The sequence below is a fragment of the Glycine max genome, chromosome 15, assembly GCF_000004515.6.
Source record: "Glycine max cultivar Williams 82 chromosome 15, Glycine_max_v4.0, whole genome shotgun sequence".
Classification (NCBI taxonomy): Eukaryota; Viridiplantae; Streptophyta; class Magnoliopsida; order Fabales; family Fabaceae; genus Glycine; species Glycine max.
Genome location: NC_038251.2, coordinates 6,410,777 through 6,434,924, shown reverse-complemented (window position 1 = coordinate 6,434,924; position 24,148 = coordinate 6,410,777). Strand labels below are relative to the sequence as shown.

Below are 24,148 nucleotides of genomic sequence, written 5' to 3'. Positions count from 1 at the left end.
CCCACCAGTCCATTTTAATCCATCTTATTTTCAGGGATAAAAAAATTAATTGAGGAAAAAGTAAAATAGATCATTTCGTCAATCTACTTTTTATTAAAAAAGTTAATTTAATATTTATTAATATTTTATGCACATATTAATAAAAAAATTATTATATAAAATTTAAGGTAATATATATTTAACTTTTAATAAGTATTTATTATTTAATATTTATAAAAGATACAATTAATTAAAATATATTTATTATTTATTTTTTCTTAATATTTTAATTTTCACGTAACATAAGCTTGAATTATCAACTTATTTTTCTTATGCAGAACAAGGCAGGACAATCTATTTTTGAAAAAAATTTATTACCCATAATAATTATCCTCAACTCGAACGAACCAAATTAACCATTAGCATAAAAAAAAAATACAAAACAAATTAATGGTTGTACATACTCTCGGTTATAAAAGCATCTGTCATTCATTCTCAATCTCCCTCTTTTTCTCTCTCTGTCTCAATTTGAACCAAATACAAGAAATTTGTTTACACACATAACACTCTCTCACACATAGGAAACCTCGAACAAATCAAAACCACACCCTCGTTCCTCCCTCCCAACCACCTTCAATAGAGGCCAATCCAATCCCTGATCACCACCCATCACCTCCATTCTTCTCTTTCTCCAAACAAAGCACAAAAAAACAAAAACACAAAAATTTTAGCTTCCAAAACTTTGAAACCAGAGGCCATCCATGGCCGACGTCGTTTCGAAGACCCCAACCAGCAGCCTCATCAGCCCCCACAAGAAGGAAACATCGAACCTTTTACTCGGTCGTTTCGAGATTGGGAAGCTCCTCGGGCATGGAACCTTCGCGAAGGTGTACTACGCCCGGAACGTCAAAACCGGCGAAGGCGTTGCCATCAAGGTAATCGACAAGGAGAAAATCCTCAAAGGTGGTTTGGTGGCGCACATCAAGCGCGAGATCTCTATCCTGCGCCGCGTGCGCCACCCCAACATCGTTCAGCTCTTCGAAGTCATGGCCACCAAGAGCAAGATCTATTTCGTCATGGAATACGTTCGCGGCGGCGAGCTTTTCAACAAGGTCGCGAAAGGGAGGCTCAAAGAAGAGGTTGCGAGAAAGTACTTTCAGCAATTAATCTCCGCGGTGGGGTTCTGCCACGCCAGAGGGGTGTACCACAGAGATCTCAAGCCTGAAAATTTGTTGCTTGATGAGAATGGCAATCTCAAAGTCTCTGATTTTGGGTTGAGTGCGGTGTCTGATCAAATCCGACAGGATGGTCTGTTCCACACTTTTTGTGGGACACCTGCGTATGTTGCTCCTGAGGTTTTGGCGAGAAAAGGGTACGATGGTGCTAAGGTGGATCTCTGGTCTTGTGGGGTGGTGTTGTTTGTGTTGATGGCAGGGTATTTACCCTTTCATGACCAGAATGTGATGGCTATGTATAAGAAGATTTATAGAGGGGAGTTTCGTTGTCCGAGGTGGTTTTCTCCTGATTTGTCAAGGCTTCTCACCAGGCTTCTTGATACCAAGCCTGAAACCCGGATTGCGATTCCTGAGATCATGGAGAATAAGTGGTTCAAGAAAGGGTTCAAGCAGATCAAGTTTTATGTGGAGGATGATAGGCTTTGCAATGTGGTGGATGATGATGGGCTTATGGACAATGATGATGATACTATTTCTATTGCTTCTGTTGCTACCTTTTCAGATTACTCGGTTTCGGAGTCTGATTCTGAGGTTGAGACTAGGAGGAGGAATGATGCCACTTTGCCTAGACCTCCTAGTTTGAATGCCTTTGACATTATATCGTTCTCTCCGGGCTTTGATCTTTCGGGGTTGTTTGAGGAGAAAGGGGATGAGACAAGGTTTGTGACTGCTGCACCGGTTAACAGGATCATTTCCAAGCTGGAGGAGATTGCTCAGTTGGTTAGTTTTTCGGTGAGGAAGAAGGACTGTAGGGTGAGTTTGGAGGGTACCAGAGAGGGGGTTAGGGGGCCTTTGACTATTGCTGCTGAGATATTTGAGTTGACACCTTCTTTGGTTGTAGTGGAGGTGAAGAAAAAGGGAGGAGATAGAGCTGAGTATGAGAGGTTTTGTAAAAATGAGTTGAAGCCTGGACTGCAGAATTTGATGGTGGAGGAGTCTGCTACTTCTTCAGACTTGTCTACACCTACTCAACCTTCCCTACTACGTGGCCTTTCTGAACCTGTGCCGGATATTTCTTCTGATATTGAAACCCCGCTCTATATACCTACTGATGATTGAAGACTGAGATATGGAGAAGAGAAAAATGGTTGAGGTCTTTCTCTCTATCTCACACACACACTCTTTCTTTCTCTCTCTCTCTCTCTCTTTTTCTTTTTTTTTTCTTTTTATAGATTGTGTATGGAAATTGGTAAAAAATTTTGCCCACAGGATTGATTGTCCTGCTTTTAGGTTTGCTTCTTGACTGGAGCTTTAGGTGCCTACTGTATGTCTAATTGCTATACGAGAAAAAAAGGCTAATTGAAATATAGTGAATGAGTATGTATGTATTTATTTCTATTTTTCTAGGCTCTGTATAGCAAGTGATTCAGAAAAATAACAATACGGTTTAGTGCTAATCCATGTGGCATTGCGCTGGCTTTGAGTTTAGCTCTATATTCAAGTTAAATAAGATTATTTGAAATTGGAGATTGGAGAAAGAGGATATTTTTAATAAGATCATATTCTAGTTTTCTGCATATTTTTCTCTTGATAGAAATTAATAATGAGAGAGCTAGACGTATTTAAAACTTGCAAACACCTAATAGCCTATCATGTAAAGGAGAATATCGTTTTCCGTTGGACGAGGAGGAATAGTTCCTCTCATTTTTGTTGGTTGAACACATTCAATGGTCCTGGAGCACCTAAAATCCTTGCTTGGAGGAAATCATTCCAATAGATTACATAAAAATATACCCTCTGCTACTAATTTTGTTACTTTGTTTTTGAACGAACTCTGCAAATTGAGTGTATAGCATGTTGAAGAAAATGGACCGCAACTTGGTTTGGTTACATACTAAGTTAATGGACCGCAACTTGTGAAAAGTTGTTTAATACTTACGAAATAACTATCTTTTTTACCAATCTAAAAGCTACGGGTATGGTTAAGCTGCAAGTATTATAAAGTAATGTAGTTTCTTGTTTCTTAGCAATGCAAAAGGAAGCTCCCATTTACTTGCCATTGCCTCTTGAGAACAAATTGTTGGGCTTTAACCCTGTAGAATGATTGTTGTAAATCTCAAGCAGTTAAGCCCTCAATATGATATTAATGGGGGAAGGGGAAAAATCAAGGTTTGAATTAATTGAATGGGATGAGTATCGTGCTTGTTACTGCTGGTTCAGGTGCACTTTAGAAGTTAATGATATTAGTCTACGAGAAAACACATACTCAGTTGCATGTTACCTTATAAATGCACTGCTTTTGGTGAAGATAAATAAAAATGGATTACGTGCCATCTTGCATTGCTTCCCTTAAAGATAAACTCCCCAAAGTGTTACTTTTGCATATTCTCTCCCTTGAATTCTGTGGACTTGCAGTGTTGGTCATACCTATATGAATATAGTAAGCTATGAGTGAGGCAAATTGAAGGGAAAAAACGTACTTTATAGACATCAAAGTCCATAAAAATAGGAGAAATTAAGCAAAGATTATCTGAATGGATGACGTTTCCTCAACAATTTATCTAAAAAAAAAAATAGCACCCACAAGAATGCTTCCAAAATTTCAAATCTCCGTACACGCGAATAGCTCCAAACGAGTTTTGTAGAAGAGACGCGATATAAGGAGCGTTGGCCACTAATCTTGGAGATGAGACAGATACTAATCACATCTCAGTCAAGTGACCCAAGTGCATGTTAGTTATCAAGGGATCCTCTCTAGCAAGCTGTGTCTTTAGTCAAATTATGTTATAATTAAAATTTATAATAAATATTTTAAACATGTAAATTACAATAAAGAGTTATTGAAATTATTAAAAAATTCAAATTAAAAGAGTTAGACAATTAAAAAAATTAAGTATACAGATAAAAGTAAAAGGAAAATAGTTTCAGATAGCCAAGAATTATTTTTAAAATAATTTTTAAATCAAATTAAATTTCTCAACAACTTATTTCTTTCAATTTATCTTTATTAGCTTTAATTCTAATTAAATTTTAATAATTTTTAAGAAATTAAAAATAATATTGTAGTGTAATATTAATTATTTATATTAAATATATAATATAATTTATATGTTTAAAAATGTTAATTTATTAAAAATTTAATTATTAAAGTTTAACATTATTAATGAATAACCTCAAATACTAATTAATATACGGAAAAGTTATCCGGTATAAAAGTAGTCCTGCCCCTGCACAGTAATAATTGGATAGTTACCTTTTGAATGCGACTTGAATACATTTTTTAATCTGGTGCATTTATATATATCCAACGGTTTAAAATAATGTATGAGAGGGCTGGAGACACTTGGTGCAGGAGAGTACGAGTGCTCATCGATCCAATCTGACAACCTAACAATTCGATCCAAAAATAAAAAATAGAATGGATAAAAAAATTGAAAAATTAAATTTTTTTATTAGATTGAATCATGAATTTAATTTTTAAAACGGATCCCATTTAAATCAAACTTAAATATATGTATATAATTTATTTATAATTTCACTCATATTTTAATTTTTATTTTTTAGATATTTATAAAATTATCATATAAGTTATGCATATTTATATAAAAAAATATTAAATTAAAGATAATTTTTTTATTATTTATTTGAGTTTAGATGCATAAATTAACTATCAACTTGTTGAAATTTATTTTTGATATAGTATATATTTAAAAAATTAAATTATTATTATTTATATAATAACATATAAATAAAATACTAGATATTTTGAATTATTTTTTATTATATATCCTATTATTTATTTAATTTTGTCTCTGAAAATAAAATAAAAATAAAAATCGATTCAATCTAAATTGTTTTGAATCGGATTTGATCAAATTGGATTAAAACTTTTAATAAAATCAGTTAAATGATAAATTAAAAAAAAAATAAAAATAATTAAATCGAATAATTTATCCTAAAAAATCGATGTAATCCGATCCACCAACACCCCGATAGTTATATGTTGAAAATTCGTTGCTCGTATTATGAGGGAGAATTGCACACCTTACGACAAAGAAATTGTAAAAGAAAATTTGTTTGTGTTGAATCTAATGTCTTTTGAGCTCTGTTCTATAGGAAAATTAAAAGCACACCAATATGCCCTTTCGATCTTGGTATTTGCTATAAAAGTTCAATCTTTTATTCGTTTAGGTTTTCATCTGTCACCCAAAATATGTCACTGCACGTTTCCTCCGAAACATTACCATATATCAACACTAATAACAGGTACGCTATAGTCTATAAGGACCAAAACTTAATCAGAATGTAATTATCATGACCAAAATTTAAACATAATGTAAGTATTGGGATCAAACCCAATATTAAAGTAACTAAAGGTATATTTAAACTTTAATGTTTTTGTAAATATTTACGAAATTAATGTAAAACTTAATTTTACAGAAATACAAGTATAGTATAATATATAGATTACATTTTTATTAATCAATATAATTATATTAATTTCTTATTCTTTACTGGCGATAAAAAAAATTCTTATTCTTTACTTAATATTTCTGCTATCCCTTTTTGTTTCTTTACTATCCGGTAAAACACAACTAATAAGATTTGGAAGAAAAAAAATCATTTGCCTTCTAATAAGATTTGGCAGTACAGATAAAGTTTGCCAATCTAGATATTAGCTTGCCGGATGGGGGTTAAATGATGGATTGGGAAACAAAGTCTTAAAAACATTGTGTTATTTTTTTAAAAAAAAAAGTTGTCATTTGAATTTTTTCCCTAAAAAAAAGTGGTAATTTTATTTGGCTGAATTTAATTTTTATATAACGGAATTTGTTATTTTTGTGGCTTCAGTCCTCGAAATAAAACGTATTGGTGTCTTACGTTGAGAATTTGATGGCTTGGCTAGAGCATGCATGCACACCCGTTGCGACATTGTGCACTCCCATTACTATCATATTTACGGTGCATACGCGTTGTCTACTGTGACGCCATACAATAATACGAACCAGAATAAGCGATTGACTACTTGCTATGTTGATGTCATACAATAATAGGAATTTGAGGATTATTAGCGACACTCTTGCTAAAATTGAGTGGTGTATACCAATTGAATTCTTTCAAAAAACGAAAAAACAAAAGGATGACTAATTTTATTTCGAAATTGATTAAATTATATATATATATATATATATATATATATATAAAAGTAATTAAAATTCTATATTTTTATAGATCACATGTATTTTTTTATGAGAGATCATTCTAGTTGAGTTAAATATGACTAATAATTATTTATATAAATATTTAATGCACTTGCATATCAAAACTTAAATTCTTTGATTGAGCATAGTGCACGAATTTTAAAATTCTTGGTATCATTTTTTATTCTTATAGGTAAAAAGAAACATACGCTCGAAAACTACTATTTAGCTTGAATATTCTTCTGTTAGTTAATTCATGCTATCGATGATAATTAATAGTATCATATTTTATTTTGTTTTTGAAAAAATTACTTCTGCTGAAAATGCTATTCCATTCCTTTCTTGTTTTTTTTCTTCTTAAAGTTCAGTAAAAATCAATTAAAAAAATAAGAAAAATTCTCAGTTAATATTGAAGTTAAACTGGACAAAGATTAAATAATTTAAATAATAACTTTTCTTTTCTCTTTTTCCTTCATTTCACTCTCCTAGATCTCTTTTGTTTCTCTCTTCTCTCCTTATTTTTTTTAAAAAAGTTAAAACAACTAAAATTTAGCAAATAAGTTGTCCTTTACTTCTAAAACTTTTTAACATTGAAGGAGAAGCCGAAGCCCAAAACTAGGAAGAAAAATGTTAGGTACCAAGCTTTGTGACACGCTAAATTATTTTTCCCTTCCATGTATTCATTATAGTAAGGTATACTTTTTATATAAAATTTTACATGATAAATTATATGACAATATTTTCTTTTATATAAATATTCATAAATTTCAATAAAATATTACCTATTTAATATTCATGAATAAATAAACATATCCAACATTTAAAAAAATATTTTCAATGGAAGATCTTTGAGGTCGCATCATTCCTTGACGTCAGCATTTGATTTAGAAGGATTATCCGGTGTAATGATATATGGTGCCAAAACAGGTGTTGAATACATGGATTATCAAGCTCAAATAAGTTGTTGTGTGTGGAATAAAGAGTGGTTATCACAAAGGATGAATCAAAATTCAACTTTATAAGCATATAAAGTTATCTTCGCCCAAACCTGTCTTCTCATGATTTGTGGGAAAAAATTAACAAGTCATTTTCTGTTTGTGCATCTCTTCGAAGTCATAAAGGAAAATGCCCCGCGATAATCACATCACCGCAAACAAATCTTGCACTTTCATATTTGCCCTCGAGATTGGTCTAAATAGGTTTCTTGATTGGTTGCTTAGAAGCTAAAGGACACAGATTCTTATTACTGATTCATTGTTATGTGACACGAGTTTGAAAAGGTGAGTGTGTCGATCCAAAATCAAGAAATAAAAAAAAACGTCAAAAAAAGAAATATCAACGTGAAAACGATCGATCGCATCCATTAGACACGGGAAGAAAGGGTATAAAGAAAAAATAGTCATTATGAAATTTGAGAAAATTCGTCCAAAGTAAATTTTCATTTAAATTTAAGATCTAGTAAAATAACAATGATTGAAAAATAAATATATTCAAAATTAAATAAAAATTTATTAATTACTTTAAAGATAAATTTAACCGTAAAAAATTGTCTCCAAGATAGCATGTTTAAATCGATTGGATTGTTGGGTTTTAGCCCTAAAGGTGTAGTGTGAATTTGACAGTGTCACTGATAAAGGTTTATCTAAGGAAGCAACAATCACTATCCAAGTCCAATCCACCGCCAACCGCGCAAAATAGATAAGAAATCTAAAGATGTATGAATGTGAAACATGTTACATTATTCAACACATAATTTTTAAAGAAAATTATTTTTGAAATATATAAATTAGAAAGTTTATAATTATACCATCATTATTATTATTATTCGAATTTTATAAGATTTTGCACAAACAATCAAAATTATATAATGTTATTGAAGAGTATAATACAAAGTGATACAATGATGGATAAGGATTCCTCAGTACTCACTTACATGCATTCCAAATTAACACTGGAATTGGGAAAGAAACCATGAAAATAAAAAGGTTATGCTATAAGAAAAAGGGGAGCTTAAGGAACTATGCTGCCGATGATTAAGTAACGTAACATAACAATAATTAATTAGTTTAAAAGAATAGTTAGTTATTTAATAAATTAGTAACTAATTAGTCATATATTTGTTGTCGATCAGGTGAGGGTAGGATTATCCACTTACAAGTGTTGCATGTCTTTCAGAAAGTCAGCTATTTGACTGAATTATCTCTATAGATAACCATATAGCTGTTTCCTCCTTTGAACAAAATATTAATATTAATTACTTGCCGACTATTTGGCCACCAATAATGTGAGTCACGAGGTGATTAGGCATCTTGATAAAAACTCTTGCGTGTTTTCTATTGTCGGCTTCATTTTGTACTTTATGTGGTTGGGGTTTAACCATGGATTCAAATTTTCAATCCGAAAGATATTGCATTCACTCGTGGAAAAAATGTATTCAGAAAATTCGGAATGCTTTTAGTTTTTTCAAATCCAGATACACTTAGTTTATCCACTCCTATATAATTGGACAATGATGATATTAGAGCCACGTTTTTCCAAAATCAATCATGCAAAGAACCACACATGAAAAGTCTTCGTTCAGCGTGCAGCCTACTAATGTCACCCGTGTTATATCATGTTTATCCACGTTCACGTTGTACACTTTGATTTATACACAAGCTCGTTGGTCAAGTCATAGGCTTGAATCTATTAGCGGAATAATTACCGTAAAAATCAACCTTGCAAGTAACTAGAATAAACTAAACTACTGAAAATTTCCAGTATCGTACTATGCTATTAATTAGATCCTTTTCACCTATAAGCTATTTGATTTTCGAAATCTTTATAGGAGGACATAAGGTAGTATGAACCAACACTCTAAATATTTGCAAGTGGTAATAAATACTCAGAAAAGATTTTACTGCTTAATACTCCTATACAACTCGAACAGAATTAACTACCGTCTATGTCAAAAATGAATTACATGCTATGGGTTGCAGTTCTATTTCTTCGCTTGACGGCTGACTGAGAAATGCCACAAGTAGTAGGCTCGCAAATTAGATATATTTACCTTTTTTTTTTCCTAAAAAAGAGAAAGTGGAGCTGTAAAGAAAGCGAAAATTTGTGGTGTATGAAATTAAGATGTTTCTGTTTACACTCCAAAAAAATCACCCAACACCTACTTTTATTCTCGAAAAGGTAATCCAGAATAAAAGTTGTATATTTGGGATTACCCTCTCCGGAGTGAAAAGGGAAAGTGTTGAGTATTTTTTTGGGATGCAAGAATAAATGTTTATGAAATTATGAATGCATGCATCTTATCTTATCTAAAACAATTCTCAACCTTCATTCATCCAATTTTATTTCGTTACTGTCAAGCACCAATCAGAAATAGACGGTACAGTAGGGTTCTGGAATGACTTGGAGCCCAAGAAGGGTCCAACATACTTATGTATCTTGGCCCAACTGAAGTCTAATAACAAACATGAGAGAACTTGTGCCCAAAACCCCAAACACAACTATAGCCTATTGGCAGTTCACAGAGAGAAATTACTAAATAAACTCCTAAATTACTAAATGTAACCTTTTCTTTTTTTATTAAAGGTCTCTCATGGAATTGCATAAGTAAACTGGAAAACATGAACATATTTGATCTATTCAGTGATGGTAATGAGTATGTAGGCAAAATCCACCTGCAGGTGATGATTGATCAATTCAGTTAAATTAAGACTGAACATCATCAACCCTCTCGTAGAAAAGAAAAAAGAAGCAAGGATCTGGTTCCATATATTGTTTCCGGAACATGTTATTTTCTGTTATTGTCCTATTCAGTGCTCTAATGCCCTAGCACTGATAGCATTAACATTTAATGATACATTGATAAATACATGATAATCAGAGACAGACACCGTCACAGGTTTTCTTATGCCTGTTCATTTGGTGCCCCACTGAATATACTCCCACACATCACATACTAAGATATGACACTGCACATTGGTTTAACAATTAACAAAGTAATTTTACATGATATTAGAAGTTGAATTAAAGAGCTTCTTTTATGTTTGATATTGTGTACTGTACAATGGTCAAGATAACAGTGGAACTGAGTTCCAATGCTGCTCAATCACTGGTATCTTCAGCAATCAGGATGATATTTGTTCATGAGACTGTCAACACAATTTATATTAGAACAAAATATGTGACTTCTTAAGGAGTAGTTGTGAAACATATGATGGTCAGTTAGAGATCACTAGCGCCACTGGCTTGGAAAACTGAGCCATGGGGTGTACATTTGCATATTTTTACTCATCTCCACCAAATTCTGAAATCAAAATTAAAAGAAAAAGCATAACATAATAGGAATGTGAGACATGTTTTGCATTTTAATGGAGAAGATTGTTTATAAGTTACTCCTTCCTGATCTTCCAAGTGATGTGGGACATTTTTAGTGTACCAGAACAAAATTTTTATCCACAATAATATACAATTTCTACTTTGCTGTGTTGGTCGATATCCTGTCAGTCATGTGAGTACTCTTAAACCTTAATACAAATGCTGCAAGAATTTCCAGATCAACTATTCTAAAAGTTTCTTCACATTTTTATTTGTTTAGAAGGCAAATATATCATTAAAGATTACTCAGAAATACATTAAGATGACAAGATAAAAGCTATTCTGGGATTGCCTCACCAAGCCAGACCCCATTTACAAATTTATAAGCGGTAGATGCAATAGAAGTTTCTTCATATTTAAAGAAGAGACGTTGTATTATAACTTGTTTTGAGCTGAAGTGTAATATGATAATTTAGAACGAGAGCAAAGAGGTTAAACTCTAACCACTCTAATGAAGAGGCTCTTAGTAGCTTGAGTTGTTAGGTTCAAAACTAGTTTTTTATAATTAACAAATTGGATTTTCTAATTTCTTTAACTGAAGAGGAGTCCAGGTCAGCCTAGACATATAGTGGTTAATTCTTGTTAATTGGATTTCTGAATTTTGTCTGATCTAATCAGGCTCAAAGTAATCTAGCTAGGTTTCCACTTGCAATATCCATTGAATATAACTACCACAACAGCAAGTTAAATAATTATTAGAGATGAAGAAACCATCTTTCTAACCATTACTTTTTTAACTTCACATAGAGGAAGAAAGTTATATGAAGACGGAAGCCACAGAACATTGAAAAGAACTTTGCAGCATGTTTAAGACATCTAGACAGAAGAATTCATGGAAGAATTCCTTCTATCCAATAAAAAAAGAAGCCTAAAAATATTTTTAATGCTACTATTGCTGCTGCTCATATCTTTGCCAGACCCAAACCATTTCATTCAGAGGTTTCAAGTACTGGTCCAAGAATTTCCAATATTCCAATGTGTTTCCAGCAATTTTCTTCACCTCAACAACATGAAAGGAAGATGTAACTTCAAAAATTTCTGCATCTATAGTGAGTTGGCCATTTATCCCTGTCTTGCATCCCTCCAATCTAACAACTCCATTTTTCTTCAAGATCTTAAATCTACTATCTATTTGTGCTATTTCTTCAAGCATTGAAACAATGGTTGAAGGTGGTTTTCTAGTTGTAAATCTTGCCAATTGCCTTTCATTCTGATCATCCTCAAACAGACCAGAAAGATCAAAACCTGAAGAGATTGATATCAAATCAAAAGCATTGAACCGATATAGCTTCATGGGGCTTTCTTCTTTATTTGACATTGGACTACCATCTGAATCTGAATCAGATGAAGAAGCAAATGCAGCTTGAACTTCTGAGATATCCTTACCATTTCTAGGGGGCAATGGTGGCAGCTGAAATTCTTCAATCTGGGCATACCCCTTTCTAAACCAACGGCTTTGCACAATCTTAGAAATATCAATTCTTGTCTTTGGATTGGGATCAAGGATCCTATAAAGAAGCCTTTTCAAATCTGAAGAGAACCATTGTGGGAACTTGAAATCTGCTTTGATAATCTTCTTGTACATCTCCATCAGATTTTTATCCTTGAAAGGAGGAAAACCTGCCAAGAGAACAAAGAGAATCACACCACAAGACCAAATATCTGCCTTGGCTCCATCATATCCTTTCTTCTTTATCACCTCAGGAGCTACATAAGCTGGAGTTCCACATGTTGTGTGAAGAAGGCCATGATTCTTCCTGGAGTTCCATTCTCATCAACAAGAAGGTTCTCCGGTTTGAGTTCCCGATGACACACCCCTCGGCTGTGGCAGTGACCAACAGCATCAATCAGCTGCTAGAAATATTTTCTTGCCACATCCTCCCTTAGCCTCCCTCGGGACACTTTATTGAAAAGTTCGTCACCTTTCACCATTTCCGTTGCCACAGTATTTATCACAATTACTCTCACATCTACAAGTTGAGGACAAAAGACTACTTTTCTCACTCATTCTTCCGTTTCAAATTGCACAACCTGAATTTTGAACTCCTCTAGTTTCAGTACACACCATCAGATATGCCAGCTCTTTCAAATGTTACTGTGTCAGCAAATAGTTAATTAACTTGTAGTCGATAATTTTGAACTAAACTTTTCAATTTCTCCTTTGTTCTCATTGTTAAAGATAATTTATGTATAGGTACCAAAATAAGTAAAGACTATATATGTATATATAGTGTGTTTAATAGGTATTATAAATTATCAAATAGTTAAAAATTATTAATTTTTGTAGTAATTAAGTTAAAAATTATATTAATTTGAATAGAGTTAAAATCTTAATACTAATATCAAATTAACACATGCATGGACGCACATTATAAAAAGATGATCCAAATCTTATTATACCCAATTAAAGTCTTTACTTTTTTTCATTTCATTTTCCAAACATACGCTTATTTTGGATTTTTAAGATAAAATATAAAATCATCAAAAGTAACTTACTTTATAAATGAACAAACACATTTTTCTATTAGATAAAATGAAACTATTACATTATTGAAACGTTAAATAAGAATAACGTTATATTGAAAATTGAAACTACTAATTAGTAATTACACACTCTATTTAGATATTGTGCCTATGGAATCCCCAATAAATTTGACCAAAAACAACCAGGCATCGACCTATAACCAATAATGTTCGAAAGCAGCTAACACACTGAATATTTGAAGCCATTTGCTACCTGAAGTGAGCCCTTCCAGAAATTCTAAAAGGCCCAAAAGGGGGTTTGGAAATAGTTTTCAACCAGCAATAGACAACCTCGGTTAGAACCTCACATGCTACGTCATTGCCCCAAGCACAAAAATAGTTTCAATATCGTAACGTGTACCATTATATAGGACAACTTCTGAGTCTATTGGAGCACACACACTCCCGATGTGGGACTAAATTTTGTTTTTCTATTCCCCCTTTACCTGCTCCTTCTTGTGTGAACATAATCAAAATCATTATGTGGAATCAAATTGTCTGCCTGCTATTCAAATCTTGGACGAGGATAGTCAATTTTAGGAACTTGCAGAAGAAATCCGTAACATAAAAGAGCGGTTTCACATAGCTCTTTTGGCTATGTTCGAAGAGAAGCAAATATGCTGGCTGATTCGTAACATAAAGGAACGGTTTATCTTTATCTGTTGATGTATTCTTTTTCAATTCGATTCCGTCCTTTGTTGTTTACTCCCTTGTGGAGGATGTTGATGTACTTATTTCCCATATTGGGTTTTAATTGAAGTAGTGTCTCTGGCTTTTGCCAAGACCATTCAGCAAAAAAAAAAAAAATCATTATCATTATTGAAACACAGTAGTTTCTGAATTCAACAATGCGATCCAACAAAAGTCTGAAGCTTGGAAGTGCTCTTTTTCTTGTAAAAGAGCATCTTTGAGATCATGGTGATACACCCCTCAGTTGTGGCAATGATCAAAAAGCTCAGCACCACCTAAGTCAATCCATTGTTTTGCTTGACATGACCTTATATTTTTGCTCCAGAATTGTTGCTTTGTCCAACCCTCGTGAATATGGTGGAAGTAAGAAAAATAGTGATTGGTTTCAAGACCACGAAAGAGGACTGAGAACAATGAGCAGCTGCACAGAAGATTGACTTGTTCTAATGCTTTCCGTTTTGTTAATTGGCTCTTGGAAGACCAAGAGAGGAACAGCCAACAGGGAAAGTGTGAAGGCTATGGAAGCAGGGTGGTGGAACCACATGCTTTTGTTGTGTTTGTGATCAATTTTAGATTCTTGTGCAGTTCAGGGACGTGACAGTCTTTCCCAAGATTACTCGTTGAGACCAGAAAGTTTGTTTAAAACAAGAGATGAAGGTCCTCACTTCAGAAGTGGTTCACTATTTTTTCTACTTTTCTCACCTTCCCGTGAAACTCCCACTCTTCTTCAAATGCACAGTATGAAGTTCCAACTCCTTTTTCTAGTTTCAGTTTTTGACACACCATCAGATGTCTTAGCTCCAAACCCACCTCAAAACATAGGGGACTACGTTGAAGATTAGCAGCACAAATTGCCTTGATTCTTAGGCTTGTCCAACGTGCTTTGATAAGCTTTTATCTTCCAATAATATCCTCCTATTTATCCTCTTAACACTAAATAAATAATATAGACTGCTTTGGTCTGTAAAATTGTAGTGGTCAGTTAATTTGATACCTAACATCCGAATGATAAAATAGTCTCTGAATTCGTAAATTGTCAATGTTCTTCTATTAGATACTGTCATGTAACGCCAAAGAGGCAAAGACTGAGATGACACATCAAATGTCTGATAACATCTAATGATCTAACTAGCCACACGCTAGCCTGTCATGTAAAAAGGACCAATTTGATTGAAAATTGGATGAACCAATGGAAATGACCACTACTCTTTGTCTTCTCCACAATTCACAAAAGCAATGCATACAAGAGAGGCTATAAACTGAGCACATGATTTGCTCCTTTCACCCTGCCAAAACCATGGACACATGATTTGCTCCTTTCACCCTGCCAAAACCATGGACACCAAGACGGCATGCAACACCACAGCTAAGAACCATATGATGCTGTATTGAGTTGTCGTGTGCCTGATGCAAAAGCTAATAATGTTGAAGCAAAAGATGAAACAGAAAAAAAGGGGAAACTGAAGTAACAATGATAGCCTGGATGACATGGCATTCAGTGACAGCCACAACCTGAACAATTTATGGAGTGGATTTGCAGAAGACTAATTTCTACCCTATACACTGCAAAAAACAAACTGAAAATCATGAAATACCTTTTCAATGGCTTTGGTTTTGTTTTGTAAAGAATAGTGATAGAAGACATGTAGCATTGAAATTGTAACCAAAGATTAAGAATCAATTTATCAAAAGCAAAACTAAAAGGGCATTCAAAAGAAGAAGAAAACAGCAAGGCCGTAAGGGTAAAAGAGTTCATTTCACCGTCGATAAACTTTTTGGAGAACACTTTCCAACCATTATTAGTCTCAATTTTAAATTCATTGTAACGTTGTTGACATTAACCCTTGATGATGATCAAATAACGTAACCTCTTCTTACCAGTAGTTGCCACAATAACGTTCACCATTTTAAATGAAACTTCCTTCACCTGTAGAAAGTCGAGAATGGCGTGAAATGTGAAGAAAAAAGTGAAAAAAATATTATTAATTTTAAATAGAGAAGATAAAGAGAGAAGGGGTCAATTTTGTCAATATTCATGTAATTTTTTATCAAGTTGGTCTCTTACGTTCACTTGAGTGCACATGCAAAATATTATTAACTTCCTTCGTCTTACTGTAGCTGATAAACTAACTAAACAATCATTTTTTTAACTAATCTAAACAATCATTTCTTGGCTGTCAATACCCGCAAGGAAAAGTAGATAACCCGTAGTAAAAGCCAAAGGCTCTAAATTTACCGAGTAACAATGGTAATGTCATTTATATATAAGAAAAAAAATCCTTACTAGTCTGTTTAAAAAAAAAATCTTATTATTAAAAATTAAAATATATAAAATAAAACTCCTTTTCACTTGGTATTTAAAAACAACGCAAAATTAAAATAAGATATGTTCGAAAAGTCATAGTTTAGTTAAAGATAAAATACTAGAAAACCCAATTATCAATAATATCATTTAAACATCTAAGAACCAATAAATTAATTTGAATTTAAAAAAAATATACTTTGACTGAATAGCAGCGGGTCCTAGTAAGAAACCGTTTACAAATAATTAAATATTAAAAAATGTAAAATAAAACACTCCTTTACATCTAAAAAAAGAAACCCAGCTATCAAATTATGTACGAACCTAGATGATATATAATGACGATTATAAACAAGTAAAATGAGACTCTTCACATAATTTTAGCAAATACTACAAATTATATAACAATTTTATCAAAAACATTATAAATACGCATCGAAATTGGTTTTGACAGAATTAAAAGTTAAATATTTTAAACTAAATGACAGGGTCCTCGTAAGAAGACCCTTGCTAAAAAATTGGCGTATGCCGCTTAAAGTGGCAAATACACGGTATTCTTTAGTAAAAGGCGAAAGAATAGTTCGCTTTGTATTTACCACACGACTCCGTGCCTGTAAAGAAGAATAGCTCTCTTATTTTATAGCGTCAGAGTTTAATTTAACTTAGTAAGCTGCTCGATGTGGGCTTTTATCACGAAACCGACACATGCCTAAGATACTTCAACTTCGGTCATCTGGGTTTCCTTCTTCCTCATTCGTATATTAGAAATAGTTTATCCGTCATCTAATTTTCCTATTACCTTCTTTTACTTCTCAATATATCTCAAAGCAAAGGAGCTATAACAAACTGGACCTTCGTTTAATTAAGCTTGACATTTTTAACGAGAGCTTTGTTCCTACCTTGTTTGTAGCATGCTAGAAACAGTGAAAAAGGCTAATAGGTTATTTAGCTAGTTCTTCTCCTCCTCATCAGCTTCTGATTTCTCTACTCTTTCGTCCAGTTTCATTAACTTATAATATGAATGTTAGGTGTGAGCTAATGAATTGTGTATCCCCATTTGTGATGTGTAGACCTGAAACTCTGATGGCATGTTTTTGTTAACTTATAAAGGGTTGATAGGCTGCATCAAATACGTCAGGCTGGTAATTGTATCTGTTCTACAGAGTTGTGCTTAAGGGTCTTTTTTATACATGTGATATGAAAATACAGACCACCACCATAATGAAAGGTAAGTGAGTTTTTTATGGATAAGGAACTGTTTATGCTGTTTTTTCTTATCATTCAACATGACCCTCTCTCCCCTTACATTAATTAAAAAAATATGAAGAATTCCAAACCCTTTCATTGTTGGGCATCTTCTCATGTCTGTTCTAGATATATTTCCTGATCTAGATCATGAATTATATATTTTCAATAGCACCTATCTCCTAAAAAATACAAGAAAGGTTGATTTTGCTTTCGAATTTAACATCTGTTTTTTTTTATTATTTTACATTAGTTCCCTGGCCCACCAAGTGTAGCCAACTCTGCTAATATATGTGATTTTTTACTTTAAGAATAGCCTGTAGTTGGGAAGAAGAGATAGTTGCCCACTTGATTTATTGCTAGGAGTGCATTCACATTTGATTTGGGTTCCTTGAGCTGTGTGCTTTACCATTTCATATTCAACATGGTTTTGATTTAAGTTCTACATCAAGAAAGGTGTAAGGGTCAATGTGGCTGACACCAGTTTGTGCTTTTGTTGACACTGTTAACACTTCCTTGGCCTTTTCTCATCTCATATATAGTTTTTCTGTGGTTTCAAGAAAACAAATTTCTACTCCATGTTTTTCAATGGTAATTAGTAAATAAGTAACAAAACTGGAACTTAGTTCTGTTGTAATAACTCACTGAACTTTTTAATATCATAGTGTTCATACTAGGCAAAAAAGATATTTTGCTTCGAATTTTGTTACCAAATGGTTTCTATACTCAATGTTTACGTACAAGACATTTATCCATGGCTCCTTTATGCTCACGCAGATTATAATCCACTGACACAATAACATCAATCTTTAGCCTGCTTATAATCCAAAGTTGAACACTAAAGTTATTCCTCTTATGTGTTTAGTCAGCTTAAATAATCACAAACACGGATTAGTTTTTTCGCTATATGTGTTCTCAATCCTTCAGCACAAAATATGATTCAGGTTATGGTACCGAGTAAAGGATTTGAACTCAGCCTTTTACTGCTATTGCTCATTAATCTGCATATAAGCTTCTGAAAGTGCAACCAAATGAGGAAGTGTTTCAGAAACGTGCAATTCCTGCATCTCATTCCTAAAAAATCAAGGTGTTAGTCCTTGTCATTATTAAACATCCATTCTGATTGATGTATTAATATTCTTTTTATCTTATCAAGAAATAGAGCTTAATTCTTCTGATTTGCGTTGCACAAATACCCTATACCTAAAAAATCTTTCACCGGGTTTGCCATCCAAAACAATTGATTGGAAAAATGCAGAATATATCTTAAATATTTCATGTCTCCATCATGATTCACTAATTTCCAGGTCCATTACATCATCACCTTGATCTGTTATGAATTTAAACTACAAAAAAAATTATGTTAAAATCCTAGCCTGTTTACCCGCTAAGGGAAACAAGCTCATCCACAATTCATACAGTAAACCACAATTAACCCTCCACTTAATTCATTATATCATAGTCATCCAACTTGTCAATGTACTGAAGCACTTGCCAATGTAACAAAGTCTGTAACTGTCTCTGGACCAACTCGTATATGGCCCTGCTCATTGTCTGTGGCAGCATCTTTCAAGTGCTCCGCAAACTTTAGTCACACCAAAAAAGTTGAGAGCCTACGCCTGCAGGGTAGAGGAAATTATTAATTTTTGGAACAAACGAGGGCAATACTAGGGAAACTTAGTATCCTTGCACGAAAGTTAAATTATAATTAACCCGGTACCTTTCCTAGATTATCATGTAACTGATCATATATTGGGGGTCATTAAGTTAAAATTATTTATTTTTTATTAAACTACATTTGAAAGTAGATAATTTGTTGTCTCTTTCTCTAGATATATTTTCATTTGGACACAATAATGTGCAAAGTGCAACCAAATAAATTAAATAACTCAACTTTCATTTAAAACAATAATAAACACAGTTAAGCGTTCGCATTGTGTGATGCTTTGCCTGGTTGAAATCACACCCAGCTAACCAATCCGGAGGCAACAAAATCTAGAAACAATGTGGGGATCCTAATCTAACGACTAAAAAAAGAATCATTTAAGACCCCTAGTGTTGCTAATGTAGGGATAACAAGCACGACCAAGAGCCAAACAAGGTATACACGAGGGAAAGGAAGTTTCACGTCAATCACCCAACGCGTGCCTTTTTTTTTTTTTTTTTCTATCAGTAAATGTTAATGGTTAATTGTTAGTTTTTTTTTATAAACGGAGGATCGATCGAACCCACACGAACTTTTTCTCTCTTTTCTTATTCTTTCACCACTCAACCCACCTTATATCTTTTAGGTGTGCGTAAACATGTTAATTCACAGGTAATGCGGCATGGTTTTGTCAAATCCATTAATGTTGAAGCGGTAGCACCAAATAGGCTATGCCTATTGGATGACACTAAGCCTCTTGACCCCCCTTTGAATGACACAGACAACCAGGAGCCACAAGGGGAATTTGTTCCAACACCTAGTGCGCAAGCACTTGGACCATAACTTGATCTTGTTGAGATGTAGTCATGTAGCAACTACGTTTCATCAAGAACAACAGACCCTTTAGATTCCAAGTTGCTTCGTGAGTGCACATGGACTATCCAGAGCGTATTAATGCAGCTTGTCGTCAAGATGCTAGTAATGTATCCCAAGCCTTATATAATGTTATGAATGAGCCATTGATCTTTAATAGGGAGGTCTTTGGAAACATCTTTGCCAAGAAAAAGAAGATTGAGGCCTGTCTAAGAAGTATTTAGAGAAACTTGGAAGGAATGGACTCAACAACTTTATGACATTAATACTTAAGTATAAATTCTTTTTTTTGCCAAGTAAAATTCCAGTCACTTGCTTACCATTACTGGGGAATGGCATTAATTCAAATGTCATTCATTTCCTTTTACCATTTAAGACAAAATTAAAGCTTTATTAAATCAGCTGCATTATTTGGTTTGATTATTTTATTCAAAGTATTTGCATTCTTAATGATTTGAAGGCAAAGAATATTGACTTTGTCAACAAATTGATGCCCTTAATTCTTATATAAAGGAATGGCAACATAAGATGTGGACATGCGAAGCGAGCAATCTGATTTTATTTTATTCCTCTATGCTTTAATCTCTTGCTGCTCATTCATTCTTTGTGAGCAATCGATTGTAAGCCTCCATAATGTTTCTTAAGATGAAGCAATACACAAACGAGCACAGCAAGAAGCCACCAAAGGTTGCGGCTTATATGCATGGTAGCAGCTCCTTCCTAACAGCTGCAAACCATTTTTTATTTGCAACAAAAAAATATTTATCATTAAAAAATGCATGTAAAATACTACTATTTTAATAAGAATATTTTGTTAAAAAATTTGTCATTGTAATTTATGTAATTAAATTTTTTTGCAAGAAATTTATGTTGTTGTCTGCAAAACAAGAAATTTGTGTAATTAGTTTCTTAAGAAATGTATATTATCTTGAAAGACAAACAATAAGAAATGGAGAAATTATATTTTTTATTTGATAATTGTTAACCTTATGACATTGTATTAAGAAATCACAAGTGAAATTTCTTACTAAAAAGCACTCAATTATTAATACACTTTAACCATTATTTTTTACACAAGTGCAATTAATGGTGTTCTTTATCAATAAAAAACTTTAATTATTAGAAATCAAAATAGATATCAACCAATTTACAACACCACTTACACTCTGCACTCAATCAAATAAGCTAAATCCATTTGACTAGCTGATCTTAAAAAAAAAGTAATAACTAATCATATGTTAATTCTTCAATGAATATCTTAATGACACTAGCTAATAAAACTTTTATTTTTATTTTTTACCCATCTTAACTAATTATTAATGTTCTTAAAATAGTCATTAATATTTTGTTTTTATAAAATATCTTATACAACTAAACTTTATTTACATTTGAATTTTGTTAAGTTAATAACATAATTCGAATTGAATCAATATAAACTATTCACTTAAAAATAAACTTAGCTTAAAATGTCTCAAAATACTTTTTTTACATGTCACATGTTGAAATTGTACGTAATGATTTTCTTTTACCCATCAACCTGAATTACATAATAAAATTTACAAGATGTGCATAGAGAAATGAAACAAAATAATGTATGTCATCAGAGATATTATGTGATTCGATATGTCGATTTATAATTTATTTGTATTTTTTGTAAATTTATAATCTTAACAAAGTTTCATAGTTCTGTCGCCTAACCCTGTTTGGTTGATTATTTAAAAACATTCAGTATAAACAATAAATTATTAATTAAGGCTTACCACGTGCTTTATTTAAAACATGTTAAGATTGTTAAAATAATTAATTGTTAAAATAATGAATTGCTCAATAACTCGACTCATAATGTCAGGACTATTTTAATTTTGAACCGTGTCATTAATAGAAAGTAATTCTTTTTATTTTTCTTCAGAAAATGTCAATAACATGTTAGTAAGTCTCAATTACGTACTCAACTGAATGCCAACGGATTTCTTTAATGAAGTTTCTCAAAGAATATTCTAGATTTCTAGTATTTTTTAATTAAAGAGAGAATAAAAGCTACCATCATTAAAAAAAGATGAAAAGATGAAAGTTTGCCCCAAATTCTAACCACTTGAACCGTGTCATTAGAATGTAGTAGTAATTTTACTTAATTTTCCACTGATTATACTATATGATGATTAAATTTACTAGTATTCAAAATCACTTAAATAAAGAAGATAAGGAAAACTGAAACTTATAAAGTTCCCACCGTCCACAATCACACCACAGCTCAACCTCTTTAATAATAATTACTTCATTTATCCTACAAACAACCGAAATGATAAACATAGAATTAGACTCCATCCATTAAGAAAAAAAATTTATGAATAAAAAAAATGTTGAAGGGAGAATTCCATAAAAAAAATAAGGATTAATAAGATTTTTTTAACAAAGATAAATTATTAACGAAGCTGATAGATATTTTATATTAATAACATAATAAAAAAATAAAACAACCTGAAAATTAAAAAAAAAATTGATTGCAAACAAGATTGATCCAATCATGAATGCCGTCTGAAGTAAATTTAAAGAAAATATTTTACTGCAAATGAAATAGTTGTTTTATTAACATGCATGAATTTTTTTGTCACTTATGAGACATTTTTCTTTATTTATAAAATCTAATGAGAAATAATTATTTAATTTGTGGAGGTAAAAATGTGAGTTATAATTATTTAATTTTTGTGTTAATCCTTATGTCAGAAATAGGGGTAATATTAAGGGAGGCATTTGAAGAGAGAGAGATCCCAATCAGCCTCCACGTTGAATCTGAAATCCCTCCCAGGAGGACACGTCTACAGCTCCATGCCCTTCCAACCTAGTCAAAACTTGAGAAAGCTCCCCCTCTCCCTCTTGGCAAAGCGTCAAAGTTTCCTTGTAGGCAATTGCTGCGCGTAAGCCATGCACCCAATTACCCCCAAACACTATTCCCTACCGTGTCCTCTCCTCCTCTCTCCATCTGGTCACACTCCTCCCTTAAAAGTCACCCACACATTCCCCTCTCTCTTCACTTCACTTATGAAGAACCCCGTCGCCCAGAGTTTCACCGAGTTCTACGATAAATGGGTTTGGAAGCTCGAGGAGATCCTCCACCAGCTCCTTGAGGTGTCCAAGCAGAGAACCCAGGTGGTGAAAACTGAACAAGAGCTGCAGGTTTTGATTTCCAAGGTCACATCCCATTTGAAGGAATATTACACTGTCAAGTGGGCTTCGGCTCATGAAGACGTTCTCGTGTTCTTCTCGCCAACGTGGCTGAGTCCTTTGGAGAATGCTTATTTGTGGATGACGGGGTGGAAGCCATCCATGGTGTTGAAGCTTCTGGAAACCCTGAAGAAGCAGGCGGCGAGTGGTGGTGATTTTGTGATGACGGAGGAGCAGGCGAGGAAGATCGAGGAGCTGAGGAAGAGGACGAGGATGGAGGAGGAGAAGGTGGAGAGGGAGATGGAGAGGCAGCAGGTGGCCATGGCTGACCGCAAGATGGTGGAGCTGGTCAAGCTCACCACTCGAGCAAGGAACGGTGGTGGCGGTGGTGGTGATGCGGTGGCGGAAGTGGCGTTGAAAGGGGTTCTTGCGGGGTTGGAGAGGGTCATGAAGGCTTCGGATTGCGTGAGGCTCAAGACACTCAAAGGGGTGTTGGATGTGCTTAGTCCAATGCAGTGTGTGGACTTCTTGGCTGCCAATACTGCTATGCAGCTGAGACTCAGGCAATGGGGGAAGAAGAAGAGGGACATGCCTGCAGGCTCCACACTCAATGCCAATCATCATAACAACTAATCCATCTGTGATTCAACTAGCTAGCTAGCCAAAAACAAAAACAAAAAAAACTGTACATCTTTTAATTAGGCTAAGTAAGTTGTTCAGTACCTCAATATCATTAGCACAAAATTAAGAAGTTGTTTAGTGTGGTTTATGCGATGGTACTAGCTAGTAGTACTCTTGTAGTTGCAATGTAAGAAAAGGAAAGAAATAGTAGATGAATCTATCTATGATATCATTTCTTTCCTGTATATAGCTAATTATTTAATTAGTTACGTGCTTTTTTAGTATTTTATAATAATTAATATGATAAAAAAAATCTAAGACCGCACACTAAGCTTCCTTAATGGATTCTATCTAAAGGGGA

At 33.3% G+C, this 24,148-nt stretch overlaps 2 protein-coding genes, 1 non-coding gene and 2 pseudogenes across 3 annotated transcripts; 2 read left to right on the top strand and 3 right to left on the bottom strand.

Annotated features, from left to right (window-relative positions):
- Positions 1–435: 435 nt before the first annotated feature.
- LOC100790133 (CBL-interacting serine/threonine-protein kinase 12) lies at positions 436–2,521 on the top strand. Its single transcript, XM_003547127.5, has one exon. It carries the CDS (start codon positions 741–743, stop codon positions 2,271–2,273), a length of 1,533 nt encoding a protein of 510 aa, XP_003547175.1. The 5' UTR covers positions 436–740; the 3' UTR covers positions 2,274–2,521.
- Positions 2,522–11,615: 9,094 nt separating this feature from the next.
- On the bottom strand, positions 11,616–12,658 carry LOC100789600 (CBL-interacting protein kinase 5-like; annotated as a pseudogene).
- A 792-nt stretch (positions 12,659–13,450) lies between these two features.
- On the bottom strand, positions 13,451–13,587 carry LOC112999712 (uncharacterized; annotated as a pseudogene).
- Positions 13,588–16,728: 3,141 nt separating this feature from the next.
- Positions 16,729–16,846, bottom strand: LOC112999662 (U5 spliceosomal RNA). The gene has a single exon (XR_003264872.1). It is a non-coding gene; the product is annotated as a U5 spliceosomal RNA (small nuclear RNA).
- Positions 16,847–22,896: 6,050 nt separating this feature from the next.
- On the top strand, positions 22,897–24,032 carry LOC100788540 (protein DOG1-like 4). Its single transcript, XM_003547125.5, has one exon. It carries the CDS (start codon positions 22,927–22,929, stop codon positions 23,797–23,799), a length of 873 nt encoding a protein of 290 aa, XP_003547173.2. The 5' UTR covers positions 22,897–22,926; the 3' UTR covers positions 23,800–24,032.
- Positions 24,033–24,148: the final 116 nt, after the last annotated feature.

What these genes read in the sequence shown, in the direction of transcription:
- LOC100790133 (XM_003547127.5), top strand. Translation starts at nt 741, where the DNA reads ATGGCCGACGTCGTTTCGAAGACCCCAACCAGCAGCCTCATCAGCCCC.
- LOC100788540 (XM_003547125.5), top strand. Translation starts at nt 22,927, where the DNA reads ATGCACCCAATTACCCCCAAACACTATTCCCTACCGTGTCCTCTCCTC.